Source organism: Felis catus, chromosome D3 (assembly GCF_018350175.1).
Source record: "Felis catus isolate Fca126 chromosome D3, F.catus_Fca126_mat1.0, whole genome shotgun sequence".
Taxonomy (NCBI): domain Eukaryota; kingdom Metazoa; phylum Chordata; class Mammalia; order Carnivora; family Felidae; genus Felis; species Felis catus.
The window spans coordinates 46,106,432-46,123,603 of record NC_058379.1 but is presented as its reverse complement, the minus strand read 5'-3'; the positions used below and the strand labels follow the sequence as shown (position 1 = coordinate 46,123,603).

Genomic DNA, 17,172 nt, shown 5'->3' with positions numbered 1-17,172 from the left:
CTTGACCAGGCATCTCTTACTCTCTGAATGTTTCTAACTCTGTTTTCTCATCAAAAGATAACCTGTCCTGAGTCTCAGGTCCCTAGCAGACAGGCTGCTCCACATAATACATGAATTAAGTGTAAAGTATCAAATTTAACATTTCCAGTATCTACTGAGCACATACTAGATGCACCAGGCATTGTGCCGGAAGTGAGGATACAGTGATTAATAATACGTGGACCCTGGCCGCCAGGAGATTACAATGTGTTAAGGGATATGGCTCAGAGAGGAAAAGAACTCTAACGATGAGATAAGAAAATAACAGGCGATATTTAGACTCTTAAAGGAGACCTTTAATGCCTTAAAACAAGAGTGAGTCCAGTGAGGTTGCTCACCAGCAGAGGAGCAAGTTTGGATCAGGAGTCCCTGTTTGGAGTCCCTAAAACCACCCCAACTGTGCGAATTCACTAATACCTATCTTATCTTCTTTAGGCCAATGAACTTCCGGCAGAACTAACCAAAAACGAACGTATCCTGCGTCTCCTCCGAAGTAAAGAAGGACACAGGAAGAGCTAACTTAGTTCCATATTTGACTGAAAGATAGAAACCCTAATCACATTGTCCGAAAAGAAGTCGCTTTTCAAATAGTGTTGGAAATTCCATTAAGAAAGGAAATGCTCAGAATGCCCGCCCTGGGTCCCTGACCAAGGAGAGCTGGGCTCTGTGCCCTGAGTCAAGAACAGAAAGGCTCAGGGACCCCTTGCCCTCACTTATGTGGGCTTCTCACACTGGCCTGCGCCCCCACTGCTGTGGGGCCTGGCAGATTCGTGGATTCCACAGAAACTCGTTTTACACTACGCTAAGTTGGGTCTCTCAGTTAAACTCTAAGACTTAAACCCTTGACAAGGTTTAAGCAAGATGACAAAAGCCTTTAAAATACTGAAAGTCTGATCTTCAGTGAATCAAAGCACTTTTACTTTTGCATTAAATGTCAGTGTGCAAAAAGACACAGCTCCCTCATGTTTTACACATACATGTATGTCATGCCAGCGTAAAATGTTTTCTTCTCCCCAAAGGTCGTAGCCACGTTTATTCTGAATCAATGAAGTGTAAATTCACATTAAAAAGCCACTTCTGACATTCCACCATGTGATTTTCAAAGGTGGACTGTTGAACTATAAAGAAGACAAATTGTTGATTTGTGAGTTGATCCTCGTCTTATTACAAACACGTAAAAAATCATTTTTACCAAGAATCAATATTGAGGTACGGTGGGAAGCAAGTGGCAATTTGGGAAACGCAGAAAATTACAAGCCATGGGAAATTGAGGCTTGTCTCTTTGAGCTTTTATTTTGGTTCTCTTGTTGGGAATCCGCTTCCCATGCCATAACTAAGTAGACTTCCTATGCTGTGCAATCCTGAGCTCCCAGCACCACATTGCTTGACACAATGACTTTGAGGTCCTTGGATGAAATGTGATATATGCAAGTACAATACGTTTCTATTATATTGCAGGAGTATAAGTAATAAAAGACTGTTATTAGTATTTAATAGGTGTTCATCTATGCATGTTCTTGAGCTGATTGATTCCAAGAAAGAGACCTGAATTTTATTGAATTATTCCTTGGAGGGGAATCAAAATTTATGTACAGTGCACTTTATAATCAATGGTGTCTAAATGCCTCAGTCAGTGCCTAATTGCACACGCTAAAATTAAACCGTCTTTCCATAATAAACCGTCTTTACCATAATAAACACTGATGGCATTTCTGGTATTTAAATACATCTTTAGTTTTCTTTTCATTTTCTGCTCTGGTTTCCAGGCAATGTTCTGGATGTTAAAGACATGTTAACGTGAAAGAAAATGTAATCCCCACCGTTTTTTTTAACCAACTTGCAGTGGTCCTGAAAGCATTATCCTTAAGCCAGTAAATGATCAAATATAATTTTTGAAATTAGAAGATACTCTCTTAAGGTTTGTTATGATTGATAAAATAATCAATCAACAGAAATCAGCTTATTTTAATCAATATCACAAACAAAGGCTGTAATGAGTCACCCACAGAGTCCCCAGGGATGCCTATAGCCTGACTAGCTATGCAACAACTCAACAATCTAATTTCGGGATAAAAATTTAGAAAGATCTGTCTGTATTGCTAAAACACCCAGATGTAAACCCTTTAGTAACTATAAAGCAGTGCCAATTTCCTCACTTACTTAGCAAAGTACTAAGTACAAATGCACACTTTCCCCAATGGGAATTTCGGAAAGCTATGTTCATTTTGAAGAGGAAAATAGTGTGGCCTTAAATGCTTTATATTTTTCCCCTTTTGTTAGCCCTTGGGCCAAAACTGATTGCTGATCACTGACATAAATCAAAACAGTATTGTGGGTACTGATAACAAAGTTCCAAAAGACAAAATGGGATGAAATCATGAACTTCATGTTTTCACTAAGATATGTTGTCCTTGGTCTATGTGTTGAATTGTTTCAAGTGGATAATGTTCTTGATCAACATTAGAGCTATAAGAATGAATCCAGTAGCTTTAACAATATTTAATGGATTAAATATTTAACAATATTTAATGGATTAAATATTTAACAATATTTAATCTCTTGCTATAGGTAAGAGATCTCTAGCCTAGAAGGATCAGGTTTGGTCTGGATGAGATTATGACATTATCCATAACAGAGAAGATGATTGTATTAACCATGCACCAAAAACTAAAGTCTGTTATTTGAAGTAAAATTGCATTTATTTTGCACACAGGTAGATGGTTCTTTTTTTTTTTTTGATGATGATTCTTATTTTATGTTCATCTAATTCACAGTTCAATGAGCTCTGCATCCTAAGACAGAACTAGCAATTCCTATGCAAATCATTTGTTAAGTGAGCCACAAAAGTGTTCATTACCTCCATTTGTTTGATGACATATTCCATGTTATAATTCAAAATAAACTTAATGTACTACCCAACTTACCTTTGCTGCTCTTTCTTGTTTGTTTTTAATCAGAAGTTGTTTCTATGTGGTTTTTAATAGCATGGAATTTTAGAGTGAATGACTCAGTTTGTTGATAAATACATCGATATTTGAAATCCTGAGTCAATCTTTAAGCTTTACGATTTCATTATTTCAACTGTGGAGAACTTTTGTAATGATCCCATACAGTTTTTCATTCAGACAAAAATTCCTGGGATAGTCACGGAAGATACTGAAAATAGAAACTTTTAATTGTACATTGTGATGATTCGATATCCGTAGACATTGTGGAAGGATTCCCACCATCTAGTTAATTAACACATCTATCACTTCATATATTGATCTCTGTGTGTATATGTGTGTGTGTGTGTGTGTGTCTGTGTGTCTTAATTTCTATTTTTATAGCCCGTGGTGCTACCGGCTCATTAGTCCTTTGCAGTGGCTCTTTTATCTGAAATCACTGATGGTTTTGCACAACTCCAAATATTTGCAGCTGTAACGTCAGGAACCTGGAGAGCTCCATGACCATTCTAGCTTCCTCCCCTGCTGCACCCACCCTCTGCAACCAAAAGAAAGCTATGTCTCATCATTCTCCCACAGGAGGACACGTCATCAAAGGACAAGGGCACCCACAAATGCCAACTACATGGAATCCCACAGAGATGCATTTTGGGGTGGGCCTGCTGCAGATTATAGGGGTAGGAAACTGAGGGCCTAATTTCACACAGTGGTTTTGGTATCACAATTGGCTGAGCCTCCCAGGTAGTGACCAGATGCAGTCTGCAGATCATTAATACTAGCATTGGAAACAGCAGCTAACATTTGTTGAAGGATTGTTATGTGCTAAGGACTTTACCAAGATAACCTCACGAAGTTTATCTGCATTTTTCTCATTTACCCCTGACAGCAACTCTATGAAATAGGCATTATCATCATCCACCTGTTGCAGCTGAGGAAACTGGCTTTGGGAGAGAACCTCTGCATAGCTTTGGCTTGGTGCTATTCTCCAGCCTGGGAGTTTTGCTTTCTGTACCAGAGGAAAGCAAGGAGGGTGGTCCAGATGGAGCCACGGTTATAGCATCAAGGCAATGAGGGTTGTGAACACAAGATATATTTTTTAAAATATTTAGAGGTAGAGGGGTGCCTGGCTGGCTTAGTCAGTAGAGCATGAGACTCTTGATCTTGGGGTTGTGAGTTTAAGCCCCATCATGGGTATAAAGATTACTTAATAAAATAAAAATTTTTAATTAAAAATTTTTTTAAATTTAGAGGTAGAGCTAATGATAATTGGTGATTAACTGAACATAGAGAGTGAGGAAAAGAGGGTTACAATTATGCTAAGATGTGTTGGGGGACCCTAAGACGTCCCCCAGGTTGGGTGATTTGCTAGAAAGACTTCACTGGGCTCATCATGTGGTCATAGTCATGGCCGAGATTACAGCGAAAGGATATATAGCAAAATCAGCAAAGGGGAAGAGAAAGGGAGTGAAGACAGAGGAAACCAGCTGCAAGCTTCCAAGGATCCTCTTCCAGTGGATTCGCACAGGATAAGCTCAAATCCTCTTGCAATGAGATGTGACAACGTTGACAAGTGTTGTCTACTGGGGAAGCTCATTAGAGACTCACGCAGGCTTTTAACTGGGAGCTAGTCACCTAAGTACCCTCTGCCTAACATTTGCCAAAATTTCAGACTTACAGAAGGAAAACAGGCACTCAGAATAAACCACATTGTCATGTACAAACAGTTAGGTTCAGCACCGTGAACCACTGTCATTTAGGGAAAGTTTTAGATCAGTGTAGGGAACTATTTGTGAGCTAAGTCCCCAGATACCAGCCAATGGCCAATCTCATAAGCAAAACTTTCCAATTAACTTTCTGTTAATTCTTTTCTGTATCCAAGGTTTACACAGTGGATGGTGACAGTTCCATGTTAGCAAACAGGGAAGAACAACAGCAGAGTTGAAGTGGAGATAGAGCATTTAGACAGGTTCAGTTTGAAGAATGTGTGAAATAGATTCCAGGAGATAGTTGGAAACAGCAGCTTAAGGTTTAGGACAAGACTTACTACTGATTTAGCCATCATGTAAGTAGAAGTGATTGTCAAAGTCATGGGATGAATGAGATCCCCAGGAAGACTCTGGGGAGAGGGGGAAAAAACTGAGAAGGAATTTGGAAGGAAAAAGTGAAGTCTGCAAAGAAGATAAAATGGACAATAGTGGGGAGTGAAACCCAGATCAAGGGAGGAGAAAGTCAAGGGAGGCAAGGAGAGCAGGCATCCATGGACCCTTCCTTTCATGAACTATTTCTCTGTAGCATGAATGCTGTTTATTAGCATTTTACCAACAGAACTTCTTTCAAAATTGGAGTCAGTCCTCTCAAACCCTTCTACTGCTTTCTCAACTAAGTTTATGGAATATTCTAAATCCTTTGTTGTCATTTCAACAGTCTTCACAGCATCTTCACCAGGAATAGTTTCCATCCCGTGAAACCACTTTCTTTGCTCACCCATCAGAAGCAACTGCTCATCTGTTCAGGTGTTATCATGAGACTTCAGCAGTTCAGTCACATCTTCAGGCTCCACACCTAATTCTAGTTTGCTTGCTGTTTCTACCACATCTGCAGTGACTTTCTCCACTGAAGTCTGGAACCCCTCAAAGTCATCCATGAGTGTTGGAATCAACTTCTTCCAGATGCCTTTTAATGTTGATATTGTGACCCCTTCCCATGAGTCACAAATGTTCTTAATGGCATCTAGAATGGTGAATCCTTTCCAGAAGGTTTTCAATTTACTTTGCCTAGATCCATCAGAGGGAATCACCAGCTATGGCAGCTATAGCCTTATGAAATGTATTTCTTAAGTAATAAGTAAAAGTCAAAATCGCTTCTTTTTTTTTTTAATTTTTATTTTATTTTTGACAGAGAGAGAGCACGAGAGGGAGAGGAGCAGAGAGAGAGGAAGACACAGAATGCAAAGCAGGCTCCAGGCTCTGAGCTGTCAGCACTGAGCCCAACATGGGGCTCAAACCCATGACCCATGAGATCATGACCTGAGCCGAAGTCAGATGCTTCACCAACTGAGCCACCCAGGTGCCCCCAAATTACTTCTTGATCCACAGGCTGCGGAATAGATATTGTGTTAGCAGTCATGAAAAAAACATTGATCTTGCTACCTAACCAATGTGGGTCCACTCCTTGATGAGTTATGGACAGACTACACCAGGTGGGGTTCCCTCACAAAGTCCTTTTTATTTGTACAAATAAGGAGATCATGTGGAATGACTCCTCAAACAAGGGTGAGCAGTTTCCTTTTGTGAGGGCTCGGGGTGAATATTCAGAGGAGATTTTAACATTATGATAAGAATGACAAGCTGAGGTAGCTTAGTAGGGCACCTTCTGATTCATCTGAGCAGGCATAGTCCTGGGATCTACTTAAATGTTTCTTTTCCTGTTCCAGCAATTTGTTAGTTTCTAAAAGATGAAATTGATAGAAGTTTCTAGGAGTTTCCTGAGTTCGGGGAGTCCGAGGGTTACGCCAGTGACATTCTCATAGTCCATCAGAGTTCTTGAGTGACCAGGTGCATTGTCAATGAACAGTAATATTTTGAAAGGAATCTTTTTCTTCTGAGCAGTATGTCTCATCAATGGGCTTTAAACATACAGTAAACTATGTTGTAAACAGATGTGCTGTCATCCAGGCTTGGCTGTTCCATTTGTAGATTTAGCATCATTCTTCAGGGTCCTAGGATTTTCAGAATGGTAAATGAGCACTGCTCTGACTTAAAGTCACCAGCTGCGGTAGCCCTTAACAAGAGAGTCAGCCTGTCCTTTGAAGCTTTGAAGCCAGACATTCATTTCACCTCCGTAGCTGTGAATGCCCTAGCTGGCATCTTCTTCCAATAGAAGGCTGTTTCATCTACATTGAAAATCTGTTGTTTAGTGTAGCCACCCTCAGTAATGACCTAGCTAGATCTCCTGGGTAACTTGCGGCGGCTTCTACATCAGCACTTGCTGCTTCTCCTTGCACGTTGATGTTATGGAAAGGCATCTTTCCTTAAACCTCAGGAACCACCCTCTGCTCGCTTCAGACGTTTCTTCTGCAGCTTCCTCCTCTCTCAGCCTTGACAGAATTGAAGAGAGTTAGGACCTTGCTCTGGCTTAGGCTTTGGGTCTAAGGGAATGTTGTGGCTGGTTGGAGCCTCTACCCAGACCACTTAAACTTTTTCCATAGCAGCAGTAAGGCTGGTACGCTCTCTTATCATTTGTGTGTTTATTGAAGTGGCACTTTTAATATCCCTCAAGAACTTTTCCTTTGCATTCACAACTTGGCTAACTGGCCCAAGAGCCTATCTCCGTTTTTAATATGCCTTTCTCACTAAGTTTTATTATTTCTCGCTTTTGACTTAATGTGAGAGACCTGTGACTCTTCCTTTCACTTGAACACTTAGAGACCACCATAGGATTATTAACTGGCCTAATTTCAATATCGTTGTGTCTCGGGGAACCGGAAGGCCTGAGGAGAGGGAGCGGGCCGGGGGAATGGCCGGTGGGGGGAGCAGTCAGAATACACACGACATCTATCAGTTAAGTGCACTGTCTCATAAGGGAGCAGTTCTTGGTGCCCCAGAACAACTACAACAGCAGCATCAAAGATCACTGATCACAGACCACCGTAACCAATAGAAGAATAATGAAAAAGTTTGAAGTATTGCAAGCATTACCAAACTGTGACACAGAGACACAAAGTAAACAAATGCTGTTGGAAAAAGCAGGCCACACACTTGCTTGACAGAAGGTTGCCACAGACCTTCAATTTGTAAAAAAAAAAAAAAAAAAAAAAAAAAAAAAAAAGCAGTCTCTGTAAAGCATAATAAAGCAAAGCACAGTAAAATGAGGTGTGCCTGCCATTGGGCCACACAATAGACATTCGAGATCTGTGTGGTGCAGAATTGATGGGCCTGTGAATTAATGTTTTACTACCTTCCTGGTAAAACTGATAAAACTACTTCCTGATAAAACTACGTTTTATCTCTGCTGGTCAGTTGGTTTAGTGAGTGTTATTTCACTGGGACCAGATGCTAAAAAATCAGCACATAGAACCACGTGGAAGCCCCCGCTGTGACCAGAGCCAACCATGTTAGGATTTTGCATGCCATTGTCCAAGGTCAGCTCAAGCCTGTACTTACCTGTGTTTCAAATTATGGAGAAAAACAAACAAAAAGAAAAGCAAGCTATGTGCTCTGTAGAAAAAAATTAGAATAATTTATTTCACATGCTGCTGGCTGAGGGCCCAGCTTGTGTCCTCAATCTGCTTAACATACCAAACACAGTGAGATAAACCCAAACAAACAGAGGTGGTTTCTCCAGGCTCTCCAACTGTACTTAGCCCTCTGTTACATTCTTGATGCATTAGTAGGTCTGGAAAGCCTTAGAATCTTTTCCTGGTGCCCTCACTTTTATTGTTAGCAATACTTTAAAGATGATTTTAAAATACAGGTGAAGTTGGAGTGCCTGGGTGGCTTAGTCTGTTAAGGGTCTGACTTCAGCTTAGGTCACGATCTTGTGGTTCATGAGTTCGAGCCCCACACTGGGCTTCTCTGCTGTCAGCACAGAGCCCGCTTCAGATCCTCTGTCCCCCTTTCTCTCTTTCTGTCTCCCTCAAAAATAAAAATTAAACATAAAAATAAATAAAATACAAGTGAAGTCATGTTTTACCAGTTGAAGGAGGCTAATTAAAGATCTTCGGATCTCACATGCCCTGTCAGCTTTGTCTCTGTCAACAGAAAGACTTCTTCCTTCTCTCTCTGTTGTCTTCTGTCCTCCCTTCACTAGGAATTCACCCTCTTATTTTTATGTTTTAGTATTTATTTATTTTGAGAGAGAGAGAGAGAGAGAAAGCATGAGCACGAGAGGGACAGAGAAAGAGAGAGAGGGTGAGAGAATCCCAAGCAGACTCCATGCTGTCAGCACAGAGCCCAAGTCAGGGCTTGGTCCCATGAACCATGAGATCATGACCTGAGCTGAAATCAAGAGTCAGAGGCTTGACTGACTGAGTCACCCAGGAGCCCCTCACCCCCTGATTTTTCACAAGGGAAATGCTGCTACAACTCCCACTTCCCACAGTTGAGCTTTTAAGAAAAGCCATAGAAAGGAAGTCTCCAACATATAGGAGTTGGACTTGCTATTTGCGGAAAGATTAGACCCCAAACATCCAGGCAAAGGAAATTAACTGTGTCATGTGACTGAATCCTACAGAGCAGGGAATGCCAGTGTGAGACACTGACAGACAAATTTCAAGTTATCCCCATTTGGTAGCATCTTCTCTGCATGGAAGTCACAACCCAGGGCTAGATTGATCACCGACTCAAGTGTCCTTACTAGAGAAAATGTTTTACCATAAGTCTGACCAACAATGCCCCATTTATGAGTCAGTTAAAACCTCTGGCACCAAAGTCATGAGTTATAGCTGTCAGCTCTTTTAAATGAGGATGTCTGTAAAATTCAGCTTGCTTAAGTATGGGGTTTTAAAAGTCTATTACGGAATCCAAAAGAACTGAGCGCCTATTTCCAACAAAAAGGCATGTACCAGAATGTTCATAGTAAGTTCATTGATAACAACTTAAACTGGAAATAACCCAAATATTGGCATGGTATTTTTATACCATAGAATACTACTCAGCAATAAAAAGGATGAATTACTGCTCTGAACAACGTGGATGAGTCTCATACCCACACAACCAACAATGTTGAGTGAAAGAAGCCAGGCAGAGTATGATTCCATTTACTTGAAGTTTAAGAACAGGCAAAACCAATTCATGGTGACAGAAGTCAGAATTGTGGCTACCTCTTGGTTGGAGAAGGGTGATGATATTGACTGGGATGGAGAAGGGTGATGATATTGACTGGGAAGCAGCCTAAGAAAGCCTCTGCTGTGCTAAAAATGTTCTGTAGCCTTCCTTTGGGTGGTGGCTACACAGACCTGGGGTAACTAGCCCCCAAGAAGGCCTTCTATGCTTCCCTTCTAGTATTCTTGTGCTTATGTAGTTTTCCTGCACTGTATCAGGACTGGTCTGTATAATCAGTAGAATATGGCAAAGCATAGCCTGACAGGAGAGGGGTATGAGGAGGTCATCGGCTCCCTCTCCCTGTGTTCAGCTAGGTGACCTTACTATCTACAGGTGCTTCTTTTTTTTTTTTTTTTTTAATTTTTTTTCAACGTTTTTATTTATTTTTGGGACAGAGAGAGACAGAGCATGAACGGAGGAGGGGCAGAGAGAGAGGGAGACACAGAATCGGAAACAGGCTCCAGGCTCTGAGCCATCAGTCCAGAGCCTGACGCGGGGCTCGAACTCACGGACCGCGAGATCGTGACCTGGCTGAAGTCGGACGCTTAACCGACTGCACCACCCAGGCGCCCCTACAGGTGCTTCTTTTAGGGCCAGCTCTAGCTGCTGGTCCTGGACGTTTCTTTTCTTTTTTCTTTTCTTTTCTTTTCTTTTCTTTTCTTTTCTTTTCTTTTCTTTTCTTTTCTTTTCTTTTTGGCAATCCATCAGTAAAACTTACAATGTCTGTGAATGCTACAGGGCATTCTATAACATTAGTAGCAAACAGGGGACCAGCTTCTCCATCAGGCACAGTAGACAGAGTACCTAGGGCCTCTGTATACTTTTAAGTTCACACAAAAATGTTTTAATTTATATTTCTTTTAACTAGAAGAAAAATAAGAATGCAATCATAATGAATATGTAATCATGAAGCCAGCTTGTATTATATTTGTCTTTATACCAAGGCAGTTGTAAAATGTAACTTTAAATGGTTGTTTTGGAAGGAGGAAGGGGTACCCAAAAACAAAGGTGCCTAGGGCCCACAAAAGTCATAATGCAGCCCTGAGCAAAAGGAGGGGTACTATGGACTGAATGGTGACCCCAGATTCCCACATTGAAGTCTTAACCCCCAATGTAAACATAGAGATAGGGCTTTTAGAAGGTAATTATTAGGCTGAATGTGCTCATAAGGGTGTGGCCTTAATCCAAGAGGGCTATTGCCTTTATATAAAGAGGAAGAGATTTCTCTCTCTCCACACACATGTACCTAGGAAAGACCTCTGTGAGCACTCAGTCAGAAGGCAGCTGTCTATGAGCGCCTGGGTGGCTCAGTCAGTTAAGTATCCAACTCTTGATTTCTGCTCAGGTCATGATCTCATGGTTGGTGGGACTGAGTCCAGAGTGGGGCTCCAAGCTGACAGCACAGAGCCTGCTTGGGATTCTCTCTCTCCCTTCCTCTCCCTCTGCCTTTCCCCGGCTGGCACGTGAGCTAGCTCTCTCTCTCTCTCTCTCTCTCTCAAAATAAATAAACAAGAAAGAAAGAATGAAAGAAAGAAAGAAAGAAAGAAAGAAAGAAAGAAGGAAGGAAGGAAGGAAGGAAGGAAGGAAGGAAGGAAGGAAGAAAGAAGAAAGAAAGAAAGAAAGAAAGAAAGAAAGAAAGAAAGAAAGAAAGAAAGAAAGAGAAAGCAAGCAGCTGTCTAGAAGCCAGGAACTGGGTCCCCACCAGAAACCTAACTGGTCAGCACTTTGATCTACTTCTCAGTCCTCAGAGCCATAAGATATAAATTCCTGTTGTTTAACCCCCCCAGTCTAAGGTATTTTGTTATGGCAGCCTAAGCTAATCCAGGGGAAAAAGTAAAAAAAAAAAAAAAAAAAAAAAGTAAGCGAAGAAGGCCTGGGTCCATTAGCAATGGGCTCAGATATCACCAGGTGAAGTCAGTTGTATCCTACTACCCCAAAGACCCAGGTCTGTCTTCATTTCCTCTTATTGAACTTCAGCCTTCAAAGTAGAAGCCAGGCAAGCTCAAAATCTGTGCCGTAGCTAGGCATTCTTTTTTCTTTGCCCACTTATATCATGGCCTGCTTTGAAGTTTTTAAGTCAGCAGGGGAAAAAAAATGCTTCTATATTAGAAGGATTCAAAGGTATTTTCTTGTAATAAAGTTTTATTAACACGAATATACTACTCAAAGCACATCCCTAGTCTAGAAGATGAGGTATAGTCAATGCTTAGTCAATGAGGTAACTGATGAGAAGGTTAAAGAATATGTTTTATGGAGGACAGTGTGATCATCTGTGTTGAAATACACTAAGAGGTCAAGTGTGATGACAGGAAAGGGGTGGTCATTAGATTGGGCAACCCAAAAAACCAATAACTTTCACAAGAGCAGGTGTCCCTATGATTATCTCGGCTTTGTGGGAAGGAAGGGAACTGTATCCTTATATCACTCCTTACAGCAAAATAATTCCAGATCATGATTTCCATGGAATCATTAAACTTTGGGGGAAAATATGGAATAATTTTTTATAATCCCACAAACTCATAAATTAATAAAGTATCTGCGACATATATGCTAGACAAATAGGTTAATTTTCTTAATAAATGGACAGCTTTACGAGTCCATATGAAAAAGAAAATAATACAAAATAAAAAACACAGGAAAAAAACAAAATCATTTATAAATGTATGAAGATTCTTAATCTCACTTATAATTAATCTCTCTTATAATCTCTCCTATAATTAATAAAATACAAATTAAAGCATCACGATTTTTAAAAATAAGAAATAAGTAAAATCACAGATGCCATTTTTCACCTATCAGAATGGGAAAGATAACTGTTGCCAAGGAGGTGGGAATCAGGCACTTCTATATGTCGTTAGCAAAGGAGTAAATTGCAATCTCTTTGGAGCGCTGTTTAGCAAGACTGAAAATTAAAATGCACATTTCCGTTGAGCCAACAATATGTTTTCCAACATATGCATACGATTGCAAGGATTTAGGCACAGGATGTTCACTGCATTATTGTTTTCGGTAACCAAAGTGACACACCAAGTGTCCAAAAGGATATTGATTAAATAAATTATGTAATGGATCAAAACTATTAACATGAGTATTTCTAGACTTCCCCTTCCATCTGCTAGGTAAAGAGAATTTTGTCTTGGGTCAACTTTCCCATCTGCCTCCCTAAAGTAAATGTTCCATAGCTTTTAGACATTTGTGATACGGTATCGTGAGTAAAGCAGAGAACACAGAAAGATACAAAGCTTTGTGGAATCCAGACAGGCTTAGGAATGTGAGGAGGCATATGGAAGAAAAAAGGCGAATTTTTTCAGTATCACTGGAACCATACAAACCCTTCATATATACCAGAAATGTGGCTTGAGACCTAAGTTATTTTGAAATATTTTTGGTTGGTGAACTATATTTTCCTGACTTAGGTACTTCTCTGAGACTGGCTTCCATCACTCTGACTTCAGAAATGTTACATACACATAATGAAATCCTATAGAGGTAGTAAAAGTGGTGAGGTGGAAAAGCATATTGCTAAATGCAAAAAAAAAAAAAAAAAAAAAAACCAAGCTTCAAACGGGGTACACTATATCCCACTTGTTTTAAAATATATTCACATATATGCTTTTGAATACATGGTTTTCCAAAGATGTTTCTGCATATTTATGAAGATGTATGTCTAATCATTTCATTTTCCCTCTCATTTTCTCCTTTATTATTATGCAATGTTTAATGGTGTTTATAATGATACTGATATTAAATATTGCTTAAACAAACTAACAAAAAAGTTTCTCTTAGGATCTCAACCATGTTAAAACAATTTTCATGGAAAGAAAAAATACATGACAGTGTAACAGATTACTGACAATGATGGAATTATAAATAATTTTTTTTCTGTCTCTGAACTTTCGTGTATTTTCAGTTTCTACTATATGCATGAATTACTTTGTCATTAGCAAAAAGCCACATTTCTCTTAGAAATATGGTAGTTTACTTACAATATTTACAAAATGTTTCCTAGGCTTTTGGGTATTGAAGTACTACAAAAGAACCAGGAAAGAATGGCTAAAGGTCTTTTTGTTATCTTTTTGGTGAATAGTGGACATAATTAGTGGGGCATCAAATTTTCTCCCTGTCCCAGAAATGTTTCATATTTCTTTCACTCAAGTTAATTATTTAGTAAAGGCTTTTTTTCTTTTTTCCATTAGGACTTTGCTAAAATTGTAAGGGTAACTAATCCACCAGGATCCAAGGAATCTATTACAGCAGTAAGTTTAGAATTTGAGTGTGCATCGGAATCACCGGGAAGGCTTATTAAAACTCAAAGAGCTGGGGCGCCTGGGTGGCTCAGTCGGTTTAGGCGCCTGACGTCAGCTCAAGTCATGATTTCACTGTCTGTGAGTTCGAGCCCTGCCTGGGGCTCTGTATTGACAGCACAGAGCCTAGAGCCTGCTTCAGATTCTGTGTCTCCCTCTCTCTCTGCTCCTCCCCTGCTCATGCTGTGTCTCTCTTTGTCTCAAAAATAAATAAAAACATAAAAAAAAAAAAAATTCAAAGAGCTGGCTCATCCCGAGTTTCTGATTCAGTGGGTCTAGGTTGGAACCTCCAATTTGCCTAACACGTTCCCAGGTGATGCTGATACTGCTGGTTCGGTGACAACAGTTCGAGTCCCTCCACAACTAACGCATTCTATTTTATCTCAAATGAATCATTAAGGACAGAAAAGCACACGGTTGGAAGAGGGCCAGGTAGCCCTTGTGTAAAATCTAGGACTGAGGTTTAGAAGAAATCCCTATAGTTTCAATGTCCAGCCACCCGGGAAGCTGATATCCCAGGACTGAGGGGGTGGGCAGGCAAGACTGTAACCAAAGTAGACGTTTTGTAAAGTGCGCCGGGAATATCACCTGCATCATGGTCCTACCTAGGACTGGGTTTGATCACTGCTACAGATGGATATTTAGTCTTTTCATTGTAAACTGGCTTCCACTTTAGGAAAAGAGATCCTTACTTTCATTTCCTTAACTTCAAGGTGGTAATGACTGATGCTTTGGAGCAGTCTCAATAATTGAAATCTGAGGGGAAATGTTACTAGAAATGCATATAATATGCATTATATTTTTGCAAGAGCAAGGCTCAAAAATGAAGACGCTTCTTTGTGTTACTTGATTTCATCTAGAAATTAAAAATGGACCTGGTGCCACCTCTGGGTCAACCTTGAGGGTAGGGTGGGGAGTCTTCTCCCGCCCACGGGTCCAAAGCCACGAGACTCTGCCAGCAGGTGGTGCAGTTCTAGCGCTTTTCCGAACGTGGGCTGAGAGGCCACAAAGCGGAGATTGGTTAGCTCAGGAGCCTCGCCCACCGCCGCGCTCCGCCCCTCGCGCTCCGGGATCACAACACCGTCAGGCCACCGCGCGGCACCGCCCCATATGTCGCGGAAGCCCAGGCGCGGATTCCTTTTTGGGTGCTGAGTTCGTGCCGGAGAATTTGCTCGGAATGCTAATCGGGGCCGAAATAAATACATATTCCGCTGAGGAGTGGGATCGGAATTGGGAAAACAGTCTCCAAACGCTCCCATTTGCTAAAACCTCCTCGCCCACGGTCCCCAGCCCTGGAAAGACAAAAACGGGGGAAAGTTAAAACATCAAAAACCACACGCTTTCGGAAATATCCTCCCAGGCCAGATTCCAGAAGTTCGGCTGCCCTGGTCTGGGATCCCTACCCTATATCGCACCCCCAGAACCTTAGAACCACGAAAAGCTAAGCTGGTAACCCAGAGGCCGCCCGGCCTGGTGCCGGTGGCACAGTCGGGCCCAGCGGCCCAGTTCGGCCCCGCCCCTCCAAGGCTGGGCCCTGCCCCCTGCCCCGCCCCCCCTGGGTCGACCTCGCCCCGCCCAGAACGGATGCTGGGCGTCCCTGCAGGGGCACCACCCAGAAGGAGGAGGGGCCAACGACGCCTTCCTCTTTCCTGACGAGCGCTGGCTCCCCGCCGCCGTCACGCGTCCCCGCCCTCCGCCGGCACGGGATCCTGAGCTCGCCCCGCGCGCCGAGCCGAGCCTAGTCAAGTCGAGTCTCGCCGATGTCCGCAGAACCGCACCAAGGCAGCATGACCGCGCGCGGCCCAGCCCTCGGCCTCCTTCTGCTGCTGCTGTGTCCCGCTCAGGTGAGGGGACGCCCACGACCCGGGAGGGCTGTGGGGGAGCGAGGAGGGCCGGGAGGCTAGGGGGAGGGTGGCGGGCGGTGCGGCGGAGAGTGCGTCCCGTTCCCTGAGGGGACGCGGGTCCAGTGGCTCCTGGGGAAGTTGGTCCAGCGATGGAGACCCCGGCGCCACCCCCCCCCTCCCCCGCCCCGACTCCGGTTTCTTTCCCCGGCCACGCACTTTCCCCTGTGATGGCAACTGGAAGCGGCTTGTTTGACCTGTCTTGAGCTCATTTCATCTGTGGCCACCTAATTTCTGGGCTTAGGATGTAGAATCAGAGGGAAGGACGAAAGTGGGTACAGAGAGGGAGGGATGTTATTTATTTAACCTGCCTTAAAAAAAAAAAAATAGCCCTGCCACATGCACACGAACTCTATGAATTTGTTCACAATATCCGACCACTCCCATCGGACCAGGTGGGAAGGGAGGTAAAGAAGAAACAAACTGCCAAGCACCAAATTGAAACAGTCCTAAGTAAGTCAGCTTGGTTTTCTCTAGAGTGCAAGTTACTTGTTATTAACTCTTTTATGTCTTCAGAAACTGAGGCCCAGCAGGGGATAATTGAGTTTCCCCTTGTCACAATATTAACTAGCTACGGAATGGGGCCTAACTCCCTGGGTCAGCTTTTCCTTGGTTCAGTATCCTAGGGCATAAATGCCTCACTGCTATTCATTATTATTGTTGTTGTTGTTACCTAAACGTTAGGTGTACAGCTTCATAATTTAATATCTGTATACACTGCAAAGTGATCCCACAAGCCTAGTTACCATTAATAACCATACAGTTGCCCTTTCACCCATTTTGCCCAACCCTCAACCCCCTTCCCCTCTGATGCCTAGTCTGTTATCTGTATCTATGATTTTGTTTTTGCTTTGTTTTGTTAGATTCCACATATCAGTGAAATCACCTGGTATTTGTCTTTCTCCATCTGACTTATTTTGCTTAGCTGTCCAAATGGCAAGATTTCTTTCTTTCTTTCTTTCTTTCTTTCTTTCTTTCTTTCTTTCTTTCTTTCTTTCTTTCTTTCTTATAGCTGACTAGTATCCCATTGTGTAAATACATCACATCTTTATCCATTCATCTGTCAATGGACATTTAGGTTGTTTCCATATCTTGATTATTGTGAATAATGCTGCAGTGAATGTAGGGGGGTACACATATCTTTTTGAATTGGTGTTTCCAT

At 41.9% G+C, this 17,172-nt stretch overlaps 2 protein-coding genes across 11 annotated transcripts in view; both read left to right on the top strand.

Annotated features, from left to right (window-relative positions):
* The window catches only part of ANKRD29 (ankyrin repeat domain 29), a 54,354-nt gene extending 51,396 nt beyond the window's left edge, over positions 1-2,958 (top strand). For all 9 annotated transcript variants that reach the window (XM_023241815.2, XM_045041814.1, XM_045041817.1 and 6 more), the window contains one exon: positions 475-2,958. In XM_023241815.2, the coding sequence (XP_023097583.1) occupies positions 475-558 (84 nt within the window). In that variant the 3' untranslated portion in view covers positions 559-2,958. The remainder of the gene's footprint in view (positions 1-474) is intronic.
* A 12,793-nt stretch (positions 2,959-15,751) lies between these two features.
* NPC1 (NPC intracellular cholesterol transporter 1) overlaps positions 15,752-17,172 on the top strand; it is a 54,670-nt gene continuing 53,249 nt past the window's right edge. Inside the window, exon 1 of one of the 2 annotated variants that reach the window (XM_019814307.3) lies at positions 15,752-15,953. In XM_019814307.3, coding sequence (XP_019669866.2) covers positions 15,870-15,953 — 84 coding nt within the window. In that variant the 5' untranslated portion in view covers positions 15,752-15,869. 2 annotated transcript variants of the gene reach the window in all.